Source organism: Manacus vitellinus, unplaced genomic scaffold, assembly GCF_001715985.3.
Source record: "Manacus vitellinus isolate BGI_N305 unplaced genomic scaffold, ASM171598v3 scaffold_16_pilon, whole genome shotgun sequence".
NCBI classification, from domain to species: domain Eukaryota; kingdom Metazoa; phylum Chordata; class Aves; order Passeriformes; family Pipridae; genus Manacus; species Manacus vitellinus.
In genome coordinates, this window is record NW_021939189.1 from 12,566,419 (window position 1) to 12,585,439 (window position 19,021).

At 42.6% G+C, this 19,021-nt stretch overlaps 1 protein-coding gene across 1 annotated transcript in view; it reads right to left on the reverse strand.

Annotated features, from left to right (window-relative positions):
* MYO5A (myosin VA) overlaps positions 1-19,021 on the reverse strand; it is a 70,295-nt gene that overhangs the window by 28,816 nt on the left and 22,458 nt on the right. The window contains exons 6-17 of the mRNA XM_029958683.1: positions 18,498-18,604; positions 15,890-16,155; positions 15,273-15,354; positions 12,663-12,803; positions 11,795-11,920; positions 9,719-9,802; positions 6,133-6,294; positions 5,568-5,665; positions 4,786-4,872; positions 4,583-4,691; positions 2,957-3,168; positions 1,905-2,061 (exon numbers count right to left, since the gene is read on the reverse strand). Of these exons, the coding sequence (XP_029814543.1) occupies positions 1,905-2,061; positions 2,957-3,168; positions 4,583-4,691; positions 4,786-4,872; positions 5,568-5,665; positions 6,133-6,294; positions 9,719-9,802; positions 11,795-11,920; positions 12,663-12,803; positions 15,273-15,354; positions 15,890-16,155; positions 18,498-18,604 (1,631 nt within the window). The remainder of the gene's footprint in view (positions 1-1,904; positions 2,062-2,956; positions 3,169-4,582; positions 4,692-4,785; positions 4,873-5,567; positions 5,666-6,132; positions 6,295-9,718; positions 9,803-11,794; positions 11,921-12,662; positions 12,804-15,272; positions 15,355-15,889; positions 16,156-18,497; positions 18,605-19,021) is intronic.

The window sequence follows — 19,021 nt, forward strand, 5'->3', positions numbered from 1 at the left end:
GAAAGCTTATGCAAAAGCTATGGAGGAACTAAACTCCTTCTCAGGCAGAGAAGCACATCGCAATGTCTCAGGAAGAAGCTCTCCCCAGGACGTGTGAAACAGATGATTCAACCATCTTAAATTCCTTGTACTGGCCACGTGACTCAACACATGCCCTCTCTTCTAACAACAACAGGTACCTTTCACAATCCTAAGGAACAACACGTGTACCACACATTACTGGCAGAGTCACTGCTCAGCCCAGGTGTCCTGTCACAGGGCAACCTTTCGGTTTCACTCATTGCAATCGTCACAAACTTCAGGACAACCATGTTTACCTTCCCACGGCACATAGAGCTTGTGCTTCTCTCTCTGACCATCCCTGTACCTCAGCTTTAATAAAATTCCACCTCAGGAGGACCACACATACACAGCACACCGCAGGGGCACTTGTCAGACTGTCATGTTTTACTGCGGTGAACAATTCACCGCTCGAGGGGGATCCTCCTGACAGGCAAGTCTGACCACCCCTTACGGGGACTCCTCCAGAAACCTGCCATCTCTATTAAGAGGAAATATAACAGGTTTATTAAACTCCATGCTCCAAGACAGATGGGGTGTGTATTACTCATACAACTAACCAGGCACAGAGAAACATCTCCTATTTTCCTAACCATGGCTTTTAGGTCACCTATTGCTGTGACCCATGTGTCACTTTGTCACATCTGTCAGACCACTGTTAAAAACACATCTTATATAATCTCACAACATAAAATATGGTTTGTAATAATGAAAATGCTAAGAATTTCAAGAAAAAGGCGAGTAGATACCCACACAAAAGAACAGAAGTCAAACACAGGGGTCTACTACTAAGAAATTCTTACCAAGGATTACTTGTTTTCCAACTTTGTGGTTAGTGTATGTTAGAATTCTGTAATTTAGACACACTCACATGTGACTGTGTAAGCAACTTTAATACAAATGAAAAAGATACAGAAGCTTCAAATATAAAAGAGAAAGATATAGAACATAAGCATCAACTGGTTTTTGGTTGCGTGCCTTCAGTATCTACCTGCTCATCAAAAACCAGAATTCCTTCAGTTACTTTTTCAGAGAAACATAGGCTGACTTTTGAGCCTAGTTAAAACAATTCATATAGACAAAACTGCCATCATACATGTTGGCATTTTGCATTTTGAATTATAAGTCTGTTTCCAGCCCTGTCACCACTGAAGACCAAATTGTAATTTCTCTATTGAATTATTTTTTATCAAGCGTAATCAGGAAAGTATTATCAATATCACTAGGACACGTTCATATTGATTTTTTCCCAAAACAAAACCAACATCAATACATTAAAAAATTAGAACAAAAAAAAGCCCCACCCATGCATAAGTTTCAATCTCCTATTTTTGTGGGTATCTCTTTGCTAAAATCAGTCTCCTTCAGTATATTCCATCAGCCTTTTCAGATTACCAGTTAGGGACTGGGAGGAACAGTAGAGCATCACATAGGTACAATGATGTAAACAATTATGATTTGGACTCATGGAGGCAGATAAATGCAAGGCCATCTTCAGTATTTATTTTAAGTGCCTCAGCATTCTATATAACAAATGAAAAAGTGTGAAATACGGTAAATCCCTGCTAGATTCTCCACTGACTGCACGGAAAGTCTAGGTACATCCATAGTAGATGACAACGAAAATATCTCTAAAATGACAGGCTAATTGAAGGCAATATCAGATCCTTCTAATTTCCAGGTGCTGTCCCTCAATCCATGCTCTGGTATCTCGTTTGTGCATTACAACAGCATGCACGCAAACGTTTCACATTCCCAACGGGACACCACAGAGCAGCTCTGTCCTGAAGGTATGTGGAAATAAAGCTAGAGTGAAGAGTGAAGAAGAGCTTACAATTTCTTACCATTTGGTACTTGTTTCTGACCATGTAGCCTCTCAGGAGAGCCTGAAGAGCAATGGTAGTAGCTCGCATGCGCTGGTATCTTTTGCGGACCACGTACATGCGCTGGAACTTCTGGATAGTGATGGCAGCTCGTGTTCTCCGCAGGAACTTGGCATAGCTTAGCAAGAAAAAGATTACAAATAATACCTGTAATTATGTTCCAGTGCTTGAATGTTATTGGGTTTTTTACATCCTATATCTTCAGTTTCTTCTTAACACTGTCAGTGATACAGAATATTTACTTGCTATTCTACTATGTGGCGTACAACTGGACGACAAATTAACAGAAAGCTTGCAAGGCTTTACTGGGAAACATTTTCACTTGCTCTGAGAACTGTACTGTAGAACTGACAAGACAAACTCAGCCTAATTTCTCATCACCTTTAAAGCTGTTTCCACTGTGTCATCTTCCAGATCTCCTAACCTCAACTTGTAAAAAAGTTTGCTTGTTCTTGGCTATCTGTGTAAGACAATTACAAAGCATCTTGACATAAGTGTCTTTCCAAAGGTCAGTTCTTACAGTCTTCATCACCATCTTGTCTTTGAACAATATCACCTGTACTCCACCCTTTTCTCTGGCCCATCCATGGCCATCCCTCAGAAGTCAATCCAAAGAAATCACTGACTAATGTGTCTCCATTCAGAGCTGCACCCTGGATGAGGAATGGTTTCTCCAGCAGGACAGACCCAGCTGGAAGGGCACATGGAAACTGGGCATTAAGGACTCAGACTAAAGTCCTGCTTTACCTCACCTGCAACATATCTCCTAGTACTTGTTCTCTGCTCCCAATAATAATGTACTATTCTAAGCATTATACAGCCAGGGTGCTACTGTCCTCTCAGGAAGGTCAAAATCAGGCAGGACAGACACACTCATTATATTCAATTTCCTTCATCTCCATGGAAAATCATTTCCTCTCAGACAGTAAAGGAAGGAGAAAACAAATTTAAATGCCCTACTTAAATGGATGTGAATTGAGGCTGGTGTGGGATTTCCCATGAGCACTGCTTACCACCGTGCCTGGTAGCCTCGGACGTGTCTCTGGATGGTGATGGCAGCCTTCCTCATGCGCACGTACTTCTTCCTCATCAGCCAGCCCCGGATTGTCTTTTGGATGCGGATACAGGCAGCTCTCAACTTATCTGCCCTTATTTTTTCCAGATAGGCTACTTGACCAGCCCGGAAAAATATTTTTGTCTTACCAAACTGGTACTTATCCTTGTCCTATTTTCAGAGGTAAAAAGAGGGTAAGTCACAGCAGTAAGTGTTAGTGCATATAAAAAGGCACGAAGGGCTAAATGAAAATACAAGTTAGGAAAGAGGCAAAATTATCTGCGTAACATTTCGGATAAACTGAGACTTAAATTAAATAGTGGAGAAGGGTATTTTGTCTGTATGATCCTGTCAAAAAATTAATACAATAAGGCCACAAGCATGGCCCAAAGGAGCAAGGTGAGATTTTTGCTTAGATGAGAATGCCATGAAGATAATAACATGGAAGGCTACAGGAGGTGACAAAGGTGCACAGAAGATTAAAGCAATACAGGCAATGCACATGTACAATTTTCTGTTTAAATTGTAGCTGACCCCTCTGAACAGTCCATCTTCAACCACATTACACAGTACAAACAAAACAGCTGGGGCCTCAGACATGTACACATCGCTTATTGCATCAGGGTTAAAGCAGAACAAAGCTTCTCACTGCTGCTCACACACATCTGGAATTTCACAACTAAACCAGAAAGAGAATAACATTTTATCTCTACAGGCTCTATTACTCCTTGGAGGGAAAAAATGAGAACATACAAAGACATAAAAAGAAATTAATTTTGTTGGTTGTTTGATGCTAAGTTGAAAGGAACAGCAGCGAAAGAGCTACAGCTTAGGATACACTTAACACTATATATTAACACTATACATTTACACTACACATATACATAAACCAAAAGATTTTACTCAGGTCCATCCAATGCCACAGAACTTAAAGTTGAGCCCCAAGCTGTCAGCACAGTATTTATATTTTCCACAGATATCCTGTATCTCCAGTAAGCTTTGTCTCTTTCTCTTCCTAACCCCCCTTCTCCTGAGAACTGACTGGAACTGTCTCCCGGGAGCCTGTTCATAGCTCATTAACAAATTCCAGGAAACACACAGTTCAAGTGTAATGTCAGCAGTGTGGATGGCACAGACTGGGAATGTAGAGCTGCAGCTGGAGGTAGGAGGCAAAGCCAGAGGCTGCTGAGGTATGAGGACAATCACAGTGCCAAGCAGGGAGACATCACAAGGATCAAAGGAGTGAAAAACTTTGATTTCAGCAGAGGAGCTGAGAGGAGCAGTGTGAAAGACACACACAGACAGAAACACATCCACATTAGGAAATCTCTAGATAACTATACCTTACTGAAGGTGTAGTTAATGCATCTTGCCCTTAAGCAAGGTAAGGCTCGCCTTCAACCCACTCACACTTAAAATCACTGTGTTTCTTTCCTGTGATACACTGGGGAATCCTACACTTCCTGTGCCAGTATTAGTGGTTTAGTAGTTTGTAGAAGTACTAAAATAGGGTGGCTATGAGAGAGTAAGTCACACTGTCTTTATTCCTTTGGATTCCAAATGCTCTCAGTGCTAAGTCTAGTACCTGAATCAGCTTCTCTAGGACATTTTTGCATGTCTGCTTACGGTCTCCAAGTACATCTCTCTGTTTCATCAGAACACGGTAACGGCTGAAGAACTCTTGGTATGTCCACCTGTCCCAAAACCAGACACAGTGTCAGTCCCAGCAGTGAATATTACCTTAAAAAGAACTGCAGCTGAAAGCAATCCAAAAAGCAGCAAACACACCTGGAGGGGAAGCCAGCTGCACTGATTCGGATGGTCTCCAGGACACCACAAGCTCTCAGCTGCTGCACTGCCCGTTTTTCATCAAATCTAGGTAGGAATAAAAAGAGCCTGTGGGTGTGGGACTAGTTTTGGATTACTTAGGACTCCCGGTAATGTGTATGCCCAGGACAGGAGTGGCACAGTGGGGAGCAGAGGGGGGTTGTGATGGGTGGTGAACAAGTCCAGGTAGCACTTCTGAAACTCAGGGGTAACAGAGGACAGCCTGGCCAGGGAACTCTTTGAGCCCATTGGCACTGGAAGCAGCTCACCCTGCCCTGCTCCCTGCTGGCCAGCCCAACAGCCATGGGAGTCTTTGTGTGCCCAGGTTTTAAGCAGACTTTTGAGAAAAGCTCTAAGCAAGTTCATATATGAAAACAAAGATAAGGAAAAAGACACTTGTGTCTGCAAAAACAAATTCCATCAAACGAGCTCAAGGACTGCAAACTGTCAGTTACACTTGAAACAGCTCGCAGTGAAAATGATGTAATTTTTTTATCATGTATCACCATAAACAAAACAAAAAAACAAACATTAGAAGTATTTCTCCCTCTATTCATCCCCAAACACCTCCTGCTGTAATACATGTACACACACACACCCCCGCCGTGAATCCATAGCCAGAGAAAGGAGACACAGCACTTTACTCCTGAGCAAGGAGGGTTTAGCAGAGCCTTGACCCTCCAGGGCCCCAGGCAACCCCCTCCCATACATGGGCTACTTGAGCCACATGTGAACCAACTTACGTGAACGGAAACTTGAAGTCATTTGGCTTAATACAGCGCACGTAGTGTGGGGTTGTGGCATTCAGGGTTTCCATCAGCAGATGAAGAGAGTTCCGAAACTTTTTGAAAGACAAAATGAAAAAAAATATCAGGGAACAGCCTCAATAAGCTCAGTCATGCTTGAGATAACCTCAGAAGAAAGACCTGATCTGCACCCTTTTAGTTTAATTATGGCACATATATGTGGATATTTTATGTTTGGCCCATTGGGAACCAAACCACACTTTTGGTTCGAGTCAGACAATGTAGCACGTGATCAAGAAGACTCAGCATAAGATTTTCAACGCTTCTCAGCTTTCAGCATGTTACATTTGTTTTGAAAAGCATCGGTTTTGGGTTTGGCACCACAATAAGAACTGGGTTGCCTGAAATTGTGCCCCCACGGTGTATTAGTAATTAGGGGTTATTTTTCTTCCAACCCGTAAGTCATAATCAGCTGCATCTCTCTTAAAATCACAAGGGATCCCGAGAGGCACCAGCAGATAGAGGGAAGGATTATTTAATAGAGCTGCATCTTCAGACTCACCTGATGTCCCACAGTTTTCTTATGCTCCTTGCTGGCTTGACCTGGCCTGGCCTTGGCTGGTTTGACAGCTGTTCGAGACAGAGGTACACGCCCTGAAGGGGTTGCTGATGTGGGACTGAGGACCTTCTCCTCATCCTGGAATAACTCTGGTAGCAGCTTAAACTGGTATAACAGCATAAAAATACACAGAGGGTAAGAATCCAGCATGTCATTGCACCTGTTTGTGCTTAAGGTTAAAATCTAGGCTCAGCTTTCATAAGCACTGCATTTTTGTTGAACTCCAAAAGGGACAAATGCAAAAAAGCAGACAAGCTAGTGGTAGAGTGAGTGGTCCATGATTTAATACTAAAAATTTTGTGGGTTTGATCAGTGAGTTTCCTTCTGAAAGATAAAATTCTGATTTCAGGCTTTTTCATAGAGCAGCAATAGCTTCCATGTGAAACTGTTAGATACTCACAGCAGTTTCATAAGTACCAACTGCAATTATATCTGGCTGCTTTGATCTAAGAAGGAAACAACAGGGTCCTCTCATATTCCACTGGTGCATCAGACTCCTTTGTGGTTGACAGGTATCTGGGACACTGAATAAGGCAGCAGGCAACAAAGATGACTGCTGCTTTATTACTCGAAATTGAAATAATCAACTTAAAAGAGGAACCATTAACGAAAAAAAAACCACTGACCAAATTTATCTGACTGAGATCTGTTCTCTGTAAGTGGGAGCGGAGGAAAAACCTGAAATATCCTTCCAAATAGCACACAGGACTTCTACTTCCCTTTCTCTAATGGCTACAAAATACACAGCTGCTTTGAAGTAACCTGTAACTAAAAATAACACCACCAGATCTTTCTACTGACAACTACAGCACTTCAGAATCATTATAGAAGTAAGAAAATCTGAACTCCTCTACCTGTCCATGAATAATCTTTTATCTAGCATCTATGCATTTTGTCCCAAGAGATAGGAGCATTCATTTTTCACTATTAGAAAGTGCTTGGGCTAAGTAAAACCTAAAAAATAAAAAACATGGCTTTGCCTTACAAAACTTGGTGAGCATGCATGGGTAACCAATGAAACATGCTGCACAACAAAACGGTACCTGTGCTCTGTGGTTGTGCCAGACAGGCTACCAGAAGGCATCAAACATTCCCGAGGAGCACCCAAGCATAGCACTCCAGCATAACAGAATGACTAAGAATGCTACAGAGGTATCCTAAATTCCTGAACTTAAAAAGGAGCATCACAGCTTAGCTTTTATCTCACCTGAGTCTACCTCTGTAGCTGGTGGAAGAATGACATTTCCAGAGGGTGATTTACCCTTCTCCTTCCACTGACTCCACACAGAGCTGAGGATGACTGGGTCACCACCTCCTCACTCAGCTGCCCATGGTTGGATGGAGTTGGTACACACAGGCATCTGAGCTACAGAACCAGGTCTTTTCATCCCACACCAAAACTTATCTGAACTTAATAGGCTTTTTCTAAAACACCTGATGCTCCCACACACCAGGAGTGAGGGTAGGAAAGGGGTCCCCAGCGCCTCGATCGCAGACAGATGAGGTCTTCTAAGCTGTCCATATCTAAGTCTCATTCCCTTTATCCAACCCTGGAAAAATCTGCCTGCAAAAGCAGGCAAGTGCATATTAAAGGCACCATTTTCACTGACATCATCCCAGTTACTGCAAGTAGAAGAAAGGAGCAACATCTGGCCTCTGCAGCACAGGTCAGCAACAGGAGAGCAGTGCTGTGATGATCCACACTGTGGGGGCATTCCTGTTCCTGTTTGGTTTTGGATTTTAGTATCTTATCAATTTTCTTTGTTTCACAGAACACTAGGAGTGTTCAAAGAGAGGGAAAACACTGATCAAAGGCTAGATAATTCACGTGGCAGAAAACAAGCAAGCAAGCATTTCTTCCTCGTAATTTCTTCAGACAACTTAACAGACATGCTGCTAACAATCTTACAGATCATTTCTTTCAATACAGAGCCACAACAGAAGATTTTAACAACCATTCCAGTAGCAAGCATAAATGCCCAGGACTGTTGTATTGCTTTCATGATACATGCATGGAAACTGAACTAGTTCAAAGAGGTCCTGTGGGTGGACTTACAGAGAAGGCCAAAATAAACAGTTAAACTCTACAGTGCCTGCCAAGAGCAGTGTGTGTCATGCACTTTGGAGAGCAAAGAAGCATCCAAGCTGTATGTGAGAGTGGGCATGGCCAGGATGACAGATGATGCATTCAGTTTAGAATTACCTTCTGTTGGATGTGCACAGCAAACCCAGAAAACAGCAACAACAACAACAAAAAATAAAAATCAGAAATGCAGTCCCACCACAATTACTAATAAAGAAGGGCTGCTGAAAAATAAAAATGGAACATTCTTCTTTGGAAAATCCATTTTCTTCACAGCAGAATTTATTTTTTTTTTAAACACTGGTTTTGGCAAGGACAAAACCATGTTGTTTTTTAGTATTTAGATGGAACTGACTCAGCCTACACTGAGCATGTCTGAGCTGCTGTCATGCTCTTATGGCAGCTCTGTCCCCACTGTCTGTCCCTCATTCACTGGCTGACATCCCTTGGAGCACCCCCCTCCTCCTACCCTGCACAGCTGGAGCCACACAGGCACAGCCAGAGCCACGTGGGTGGCTGGCCCCTGCCAGCTTCCCAAGGATGCCACCTGCCTTCCCTCCCACCTCCAGCAACTGGCTTCACTGAAATCACTCCAACACTTTCCTCAGGGGAAAGTCTGCTGTGTTTTTTTCATTATACCACATGTTTTAATGATTTAGCTTCGTATTATCTGCTCAGAATAGAAACAGGAGAGAAAAATGTTGGTTTTCCTGATAGAATAGCATAATTTAAAATAGCCTGTCCTTGATACCCAGCTTCCTGGGCCATTAGAGCTAGCAAATTCCCAACAGCCATCGCAGTGCAATGTCAAGTTAATTGCCTTTACATTTCCGAGAGCACAACCAGTATTTTTGCCATTAAAAAAGCAGACAATGCCACTGAAGACCTGTTCTATAATATTCCTTCACACAGTATTTTCCAATTCAGATGTTATTTTCTTCCATAGATATGAAGAAGGCAAGACTCTATGAATTCTGGTTTGTGTCCTTAGGGTCTATATATTTTATTCCTCTCTCTTTTTGCTTCTGGAACAGAACTTATATCTCTCCACAAACAAGGAGTTTCTGTTTTCAGGTTACAAAATTAAGGGCTTAACTATTAAGCACTCTTATACTACTACAGTATATCAGAAGTCCATGATACCTTTACAGAAAATATAGTGAAGTTTCGTGAAAAAGAATTCCCCCTCCCCAAACCCACATCCCCTGACAAAAAAAACCCCACACCTAAACGCTGAAATTAGTGGCTAAATATGGACTGATCTCACACAGAGCAAAATCAGGATACAGGACTTTTTAAATTCAGATAGCCAAGTAAAACACAAACTATGTTCAATTTCAGTTCATCTAAGGCAGAAATATTTCCTAGATTTATAAGAAGTTTTATATGACCTTTAAGTCAAGGCTTCATAACTGCAAAGGAAGAAAAAAAAATCCTTATACTAACCTTACTTGATTTTAGGACCTTAATTTGTTCTTCATAAACTGTGTCTTTATTCTTTTCCAAAAAGCCTTCACATTGATATTCTACCTGAAAGCCATCATTTTACAAAAACAAGTGTTAAAAGTATTTAACAAGAATACTTTGCATAGAATTTACCAGCTCTAACATTCACATTTAAAACATAATTCTTGTGGGTGCCAAAAATATCAGTTCCCAAGTGCATCTTTGTTAAATATAGATCTTCCTTAAAGAGCGTGCTTTCCAGTAACATGTAGAACATTAAAAGACATAGATGAATACTGTTATTGCATTGTACCAGATATATTTCACTGCTGAGAGATGCCTGTGGTAAGGCAGCATGACTGAATGGTTACTGTAAAGGTGAAGAACCAAAATGTGTGTTGAGCATCTTCTTCACTGAAGTTATCAGGGCTGCAGAACTGTGTGAAATCCAGATGCAACTGAGAACAAAGTATCTCATCTCATCTCATCTCATTAGCTGAGAGGCTGTAAGTACATCTGCCTGCAGCTGATTATGGAAATGCCTCATTTGTGCTCAGAAAGACTATTTTTACCAGAAGCAATAAAATGTCTGAATGTTGTGATAATACATAACAATCCTCTATCACAGGGCCATAGGGTGTCTTGGGCCAAAGAACATCCAGAATGTTTGATAAAACCCCACTATTTATTTCACTGTCCTAATTCAAGGATGAAAGAAAACCAAAACTGTTGTCAAAAGTCTATTTATCAGTGCTTGCACAACGACACTATATCCCTGATCTGCAAAACATTTCAAAGAATTCCTAGGGGGAAGAAGGCAGAGGATGTCCCCAAGGTTTCTCTGCAGTTGAAAGCCCACTCTTGAGCACTACCTGGGGCACCACTCATGTTCTTAGCGCGGGAGACCGTGCCAGGAGAGGGCAGCAGAATCCCTGCCTTATGCAGAGAGGACAACCTCAGGGCACAGAGACTGCTGACCCACCAGCTGCAGCTTGATTTTTTCCTTCAGGATGTCTGTATGCATTCCCGTAAGTACACAGAAAACATAAAATTCTTAGCACAGACAGCACATCAGAGCTTAGAGCTTTGCCACTACCTGCTAGGAGCTACTGGCCCTTGCTGCTCAGACTAGGCATAGAAAAGCCTTGTTTTCAAGTATCAAAGTTTAGCCTAATGAAGAAATTATGAAATATTAATTAAATCCTTCTTGTTCTCTCATGCAACAAATAAAACAGAACTCATGAATCTAAACAGTTACAGAGATGTTCTTGCTGCTTACATTAAGGTAACGCTAGATGCAACAAGAACATGACCCCACTTCTATGCATAAACTCAAGAGCCCAGAAGAAACAAAGTGGAAGAAAATAAAAGCCTTCAACCCTGCACATCAGCATGTCCACACCTACTAATGAGAATCCCAGATCTTCTTGCAAGCTTTTTTGACAAAGCTGACAATATTCTGAGGCAGTTTCTTTGCTGAACAGGACAATTGGATTAAATGGGGATTTTAAAATTTTTTTGTTTTAACCCGAAGAGTTGCTCAGTTTGATGAGCACTGTGGGAGCTGAACAACACATGCACTCCACTGAGGCACTCCTCAGCCAGCTCCCTAGAAATAGCTGTTCCCTGAGCAGCCGAGGCGAGGGTGGGAGCAGCACATACTGCTCCAGCGATAAAAAGGGTGTGTTAGCCCCTTTCCTCTTTGCACGTTGAGATGGCAGCAAAACCAGCATTGTTTTGTTGCTGCTCTTTGGCCAAAATGAGCAAGATACATGATTTCCTACTATGTGCATTTGTGTTGCATAACTGGAATTGATACAATTATGCTGAGAGCTGCAAATACACTAAGCTTCCATGTTTGGAAAAAGGATGGTTAGTGGTTACAGCATGTGACGGGAGTCAGGAGCTCTTGTTTGTGTTCCTGGCTCTGCACAGCTGCCAGGTCAATTTTCTCCTCCTGACTGGGTGTTCAGGCAGGCACACTTTTTACAAGAACTGAGTGGAAGAGTCTCTGCCTGCCCCAGGATCCCCTCCCACGCTCCAGCCAGAAAGAGGTACCAGAGCAAGAGTCCTTACCTTGTCAGCAAAGTGCTTGATGATAAAAGCTTTATTTGACAGGCGTGGTTTTTCAAAGAGGGCACATTTATTCAAATGAGTATTGTATAGTTTTTGGGCCCAAGAGTCATCTGAGCCCTTTGGCATCTACAAAAGAGAATACAGAGCTATTTAAAACGTCTTGAAAACTTTTCAGCAGCAAAAGAAACTAAGATGGGGGACAGCACTTTTGTGGTTTGATTTCAAATTTCAGCTCTTTCCCTTTCCAGCACTGCAATAAGCAAGGAAGCAGTAACCAGCTGTGTGTTGCCTGTTTTCACACTCGGCAGCAGGTGTAGCTGCTGTGACACAACACTCCCAGCGTCACACACCTGAAGGTGGGGAACCCAGAGGCACTTTATCTGACTGAGCAGAACTCATCCACCACCATTAGAGATTTCTTGTGATGCTTTGTGTGATACACAAGAACCCCAAGCTGGGTTTCCACTGAAGCAGACACCAGGGGCCAACCCCCTGTACATGGCTTGGCATAAACCAAGATAAAAGGCAAAAGGTGAGACACAAAGTGAGAGGCAGCTTGGGGAAATCTGACAGGACCACAGACTACACTTAACTGTGTTTGGGAAAGAGAAAGTTGCCAAAGTTAAAACAAAGGTTGATCAGAGACCCAGGAACAGATACAGACACATGATGGAGGGGAGGGGGCAAAAAATGTGACTAAACCCGTTTTTTCTCCTCCTGTAATTGCCAATTCTGTTTGTATGTTCTCCGAATCCTTTCACCAGCAGTCTCGAAATGACTGGTCGTCTGCAGATGACTTTTCCCTGTGAGGGCCCAGAGGTAGAACAGCTGATGTCCTCTTTCTCTATGAAAACCCTTAAACACACACCTTGCACTCCTCATCCAACAGATCCAGAACTCCCATTTTGGCCTCTATGAGGTTGATGCAAGGCTGATTGTCATAGAAATCAATCAAGGTCCACGGTATTTGTTCCTTCATATATTCTTCTTGTTCCAGCTTAAAGACATGCTACAGGGCAAAAAGAAAAGAATTTTCTGTGAAATAAAATGCAGATTAAATACACTGAACTCTCAATTGAATTCCTCTTGGCACATGAATTCAGGTTGTCAAGTGACACACTAGTTCAACTGAATAAACCCTTTAACAAGTAAGTGAAAAATAAATTAACCTTTTTTCCTGGCCTAAAAACAACAGACTAAATTAAAACACTCCATATTCTCTGAAAATAAGGTCTATTTTTTTCCAATCTTTTTACTATATTGTCCCACAATTATCATAAGCTCTTTTTTCTTATAAAAAACCAACACAAACCCCAGAAAAAGCTTCAAGTGCAGGAACAGTGACTTATAAAGTGGGATGCGCCATGCTTTTACGATATTAAAGTTATGAGCACTGCTCTATTTCAAGTAAAATTTCACTATAAATACTTTTGTGCTTCCTTGTAAAAGAACAGAGCTCCATTTCCTCTTAAATGGTTGAAGATTTTTTTTCTAAGATGACGCACTGCATTAAAATTTACTCTTCAGCAAAAAACTTGCAAGAATGACTGTAGGAGTATTAGCACAAGAAACCCTTTAAGCAAAATTCTGTGACAGATTTATCTGGCACAAAGATCAATAACCATGTACTTGCATATTTATTCAAAAATAACATCACAAACAACCTGCTCGGTTTCAATGAAATGTGCACAGGAGATGAATTAAAACTCGAGGAAGAAACAGAATAAGATATTAAACAGGCAAACCGTGGTTTTAACAGCACAAGCGCTCTAAAAAACCAAAAAGACTGCTGACTCCAGTTATTTCTGACGATGTTTCATCCCCCATTTGCAGTTTTCTGCACACTCGATGCTGCTGTGCCAGGCAGGCCCACGCTGGGAGTGTGCCCCACTGCCAGCACCGAGCAGCAGGTCTGGGTGTCACCTGTCCTGCCACACTGTCCCCAGCTGCCCCGAGCACAGTGCACAGCTCACAGACCTGTCACAGTTCCCTCAGCACACATCTGCCAGCCAGCAGCAGCAAACCACCCTGACAAAGCAGTTTATCCCTTGTATTTCATCAGCCTAACGCCATCCTTTCCAATGGAAAGTGCTCCTTAACCGTGCCCATGGGAGCCATTCCCACCCCGCCGCTTAACAGCCGCGTTACACAACGAGTTAATTCCTGACAGGAAAGCCAATGGCAGCGTTCTGTTGGTGAGTCACATCTAATCCAAGACCTGAAAGAAAACAGAAACCCATTTCTTCACTGTGAAGGACCTAGCAATTAGGTGGTGAAAAATGCCTTCAGACCCGATTCTCCCTGTGTGCTGTGGGTGCCAGGAAGGGGCAGGGTGGTTGGGCTGTCCCCAGGCAGCCTGTCCTCAGCCAGGCTCGGGCCACCACAGGTGGCACATGAAGGTTTGCTGGCTGCCACCAGACACAAGGCTTTAATTTAAAGCAACCTCCACCCCTGTACTTGCATGGCAGTCCTACAGGTCTGTGTCCAGCAGTGCTGGGTTTGGTAGCTTGGCAGGGCACCAACACAACAGCCCTGTTGCTCCTTCCTTTGTGCTTACAGCAACGGCGTGAGAGGGAAGGGAATACAGGGACAGTGATCTTTACTAAAGAAGCAAACCTTTACAGCTCTTACAGTGACTAGATTTTGCTGTAGAGCTGAGAAAACTCCAAGATTTTTACAACAGTTACAACATCCTGCTCACGGAGTTGAATCCAGTCTGGCCCTGATCAACATGGAAAGGGCACGTCAGGGCCAGAAAGCCCAGCCTCTGCTCCAGCACCCTGCTTACTCCCCGACACACATCCCCTGGGATGAACAGGGGTGCAGGGGATCCAGTTCTGTGAGCACACACTACCATGAAGCTACGCTCATCAAGAGAGCTCAGAGCCATCCCGGTGCTGCAGCAGAGCCTAGCAACAGACCTGGCAGAAATAACTTGCCTCATCATTATGCAGGTAAGATATGTAATTGCAAACGTCACTAAGGCTGAGGAGAGAATCGTGATCTCTCCGGAGGAGGGGGAAGAGGTGCCTTCTGCCACACGTCATTCAACTTCAGGATGCAGCTCAAAAGCCTCAAAAAATAACACCAGGGGAGGAAGCGCGGGCGGCAAATCTCCAGCAGCGGAGCCGTGCTCTGCCCATCCAAGGGCTCGGGGAGGTTACGGAGACACCACTGACTCCAACTTCATCCACATGGTGCTCTCACTGACAGGCAATCTCAGGGTCTTAATTGCCAAGCACTGCTTCTGTCTTATAATTGTTACTGTGATCGGAATTTCAAATAGTCCCAGAGCAGCAGTTAGTCATAAAATCTATTTCGAGGTGATAGTCGATCTTTCCCCATCCCTCAAAGCCCACGGCCAGGACAGCTGGTTAATAGACTGAAGGAATTCATCCTAACCACCGGGGACCCAATTAGCAGAATGGACTTGGGTGAGGGGAAAGGGAAGAGGAAATGCCAGTCATTTCCTACTTACCATATTGAACTGCTGCTGCAGTTTTTCGTTGGCATAGTTGATACAGAACTGTTCAAAGCTGTTGATTTCGAATGTTTCAAATCTAAAATATGCATATACCCAAAATTACTAGTGTAGTGAAAAGAAAAAGATTAAATGACCCAGAAATTTTAAATTCCATCCCTCCAGTTAAATTCATTGAATTATGTCAGGCATAAACAACACAATCAAGCAACAAAACACAGGGAAATGGCAAATTACACAATATGGGCAATTCACTGATGCTCCCTCTCTAGGCAGGGATGAGGAACTCAGGGAAAGGACTGATGTTCCTGGAGAGCACATTAGTTATCTTTGTCTTCTCTGTAAGTGCCATCTTGGAGGAACCACGAGATGACAATTTCCCTTGCAACTTTCCACAACAGTAAAAATCTGAAATCCCACTATAAATGTCAAAGTCATGACAAAGATCTTAGATGGCATGTCAAAACTAAACACCTACTTCCTTCAGCTGGAATAAGCTGCTGCTAAGGGTTTGGGGGTTTCTGTGTAATCCATGCAGCACTACATGATAAAGACAAAGATGCTTTGCAGTCAGATAATTACATAAGAGTGTCATATCTCTGACAAAAACTCACCCATAGATGTCCAACACCCCGATGAAAGAATGCTGTTTTACAGTAGCGTGAAGGGCTTTGTTCACATGATCTACAATCCAGTTAAAGAGATTAGCATAGATATGTTTGGCAAGTGCATCTCTGGCATTGATGGCATGAAGTTTAGAAATCGGCTTGATGTAGGTTTCAGTGGCAGTGGCGAGCTTCCTATGGCAAAGCCAGTGGGCCATCTCCTCATACTCCACACCCATGAGGTCACAGAAGATGGTGAGGGGTTCATGCTTGGGCTAATAAAAACAGTCTCATTAGGTCTGAAAACAATATTACCAACAGTAAGCATACAATCATGCAACCAGAAGAACTGCCTGCCTGCAGTGATCCTACAATAAGCAGCAGCAGCAGCTTCCTCAGCTCTTCTTCCTTCAAAACGTAACAAGTTCCCTACCCACTTAGCACACTCACATCGCTGAAGTAAATTAGTGAATAAGTTTCCCCAAAGGTTTTTAATTTTACTGTACTTGTGTTCACCAAAATGTTTCACACAGGGAACCTGCAACCTTCAGAAAAATTAATCACCTGGCTTCACAGGAATGGACTTGAGATTTTGAATTCTTACAGCTAACTGTCTCAGACCAAATGGGCAGTAGCTCTTGAGTGGTGCTCTCATCTGCCCACAGACATCCATGGCAGAGAGTGATGGGAATGGGGCATCATAGCATGAGCCAAGAAAGAAGAGAAAGTGTGGAAAGGCTTTAGTGCTCTTGTTTCAGTACTTACAGTATTTTTCTCAGTGAATTCCTAGGACAAACACTAAGAGATTGCAGCACACAAATGTTGTTCTCTAACTCTCAAACTGGACTGTACAAGTGGAAAAACTGGCCTTCGTTTAACTGGGTAAAATCAACCAGCAAGGCTTGCACGCTGAGATGGGTATATAAGATTTCTGCATAAAAACCCCTGCAGTGCATGTACCGCTCAATGAGCTGAGATACTACACCTTGTGACTAACATGCAAACTGATCACTAGCAATCAAGGAGGACAGACAGGTCTTTCCTCCTAAGGAACTCCCCTAGCACTGCTTCCTCATCACACTCCTTGCACCCAGTGGCTCAACAGCATGCTGATAGTGTCTTGACAAGGACAGACTGCAGAGGACTGTTACTACAGGTCCAGAAGCTCCAGGATACATCAGCTTTATCTGTCTATTTCCACATCCTTCTGACTTCTCTGGGACTTCTTCCAGTCCTTACAGCATGCAGGTCCCATGGCCATGCTGTTACACTTCCAAAATCCAGTTAGCTGAGCATGTCTTACTGGTTCAGGAGACAATGATAAAGTAATAATAATAATGATGAACACTGCACAAAAGAGTGTCACATTAGGGTTGCTCAAGCTGACGTTAAACAAACTGAATCATTCACATTGCAGCCTTTCACTGAGCTCCCTGAAGCACTGCTATTTCATCACCACACCAGAGCATCCCCAGCAGAGCACAGAGCTCTGGGATGACACAGCTCAGGTAGCAATGCCATTGAGCAGACATTCATCACTGCCTGCTGGGTACTGTCACATCAGGATAGAGTTGCACAGGAACTTGCAGCTTTGTACTTGCTCAGTCAGTGGGATTCCTGCATGGGAGATACTCATCACAGCACAGGCAAGCTTATCATGTCCTGAGGCTCATCAGCTTTCTACCTGTGATCATTAAATGAGTTTTGTTTATAGTGAAAACCTTTTTAAGACACAAAGAGCCAGACTATTGCTGCAGTTTCCATTAGATCCCATGGACAGGTGGTGTCAGACCTGGCACACCTGCGGTCCCATAAAGGACCCATTCTCGGCTCCAGAAACTGCCACTGCAGATTCTTCAGAAAAGGACTGAGAGTGACATGAGAAAAAAGCCCTACAAGTGTTGCTATTATTCAAAACAACAGAAAGAAGAAGTCCAACAGGAGACATTCAAAGAAATGCAAAGGAAGAAGCTGGCCACTGTGAATCCAAAGAAAAGAAGGCTGTTTTGCTTCTTATCTCCAGAATATGGACTTTGGTAAGAAGCCTTGGCCCTCACTGAAGGAGAAGGGTTTTTCAAATCAAACTATGTAGCTCTTGTCGCTGATCTTGACAAAGGCAAAAAAGAACCATGACCCTTAGATGAGTCACACAAATCATATCTGTATATCCCATGCTCATGTTTAGACATCCCAGAGGACTTTGTGAAGCATTTGCTTTGCAATTATTTAAGACATTTTGGCATTTAATGGCAAAAAAACCCCATCCAGCAAAGCATTTACTGTGTGCAGGGAAGATACTTATGTAGGAATACAAAGATCTAGACACCTGCTCAGGACTTCAAAGCTGGCCTGTCTGGTAGACTTTTCTAGGACAGATCAATTACAGTTATAATTGTATAACCACTTTTACAATACAGAGAGTACTGTCTAAAGCCTCTAAACTGAGAAGAGTTGAATCTATCTGCAAAGAGAACTGTGAAAATGTTAACAAATTAGAAATAAACAGATTTCTTTCATTTTCATATTATTACTCTTATTCAGAAGATGTTCTTGCAAACAAGCAGAAGGCAGAACTGGCAGAGTGGATAGCATGCCCTTCAGCTCATCTGCTACTCACAGGAACAGTGCAGCTGTCAGAATCCCGAGACACAAACTCCACGTTGCCCAAGTGAAGGATGCCAGCAAGGATTCGAAAAATTCCCATCTGGTAGGAATCACTAATCCCTGAAAAGGGATGAATAATATGTTTTGAATGGAGAGAGCTGCAGTTGATGAAAAAATTTATTAAGGAGAGAAAAGCAGTGACCCCTGTGTGTGACTTTGATATTTGACAGTACCAATTGGCTCCACTTCTATTAAAAACATTTTACAACCAGATGAAAAAAAAATCCATTAAAATTAATAATTTAATTTGCTGTATCAAAGCGCTTTGTCAGGGACCTCCAACACTGTATATGCTACACCAAGGGAATTCACCATTTATATTCACATAATGTGTGCTCCTCCTACACTAGATTCATGATTCCACTGCAATTTAAACACATTCTTAATGCAAGACAAGTATCTCAGTCACAAAGTTTATCAAACTCTCCTGTTTTTAAACACAACAAAATATGAAGAAAATATACATAAACAATGTAG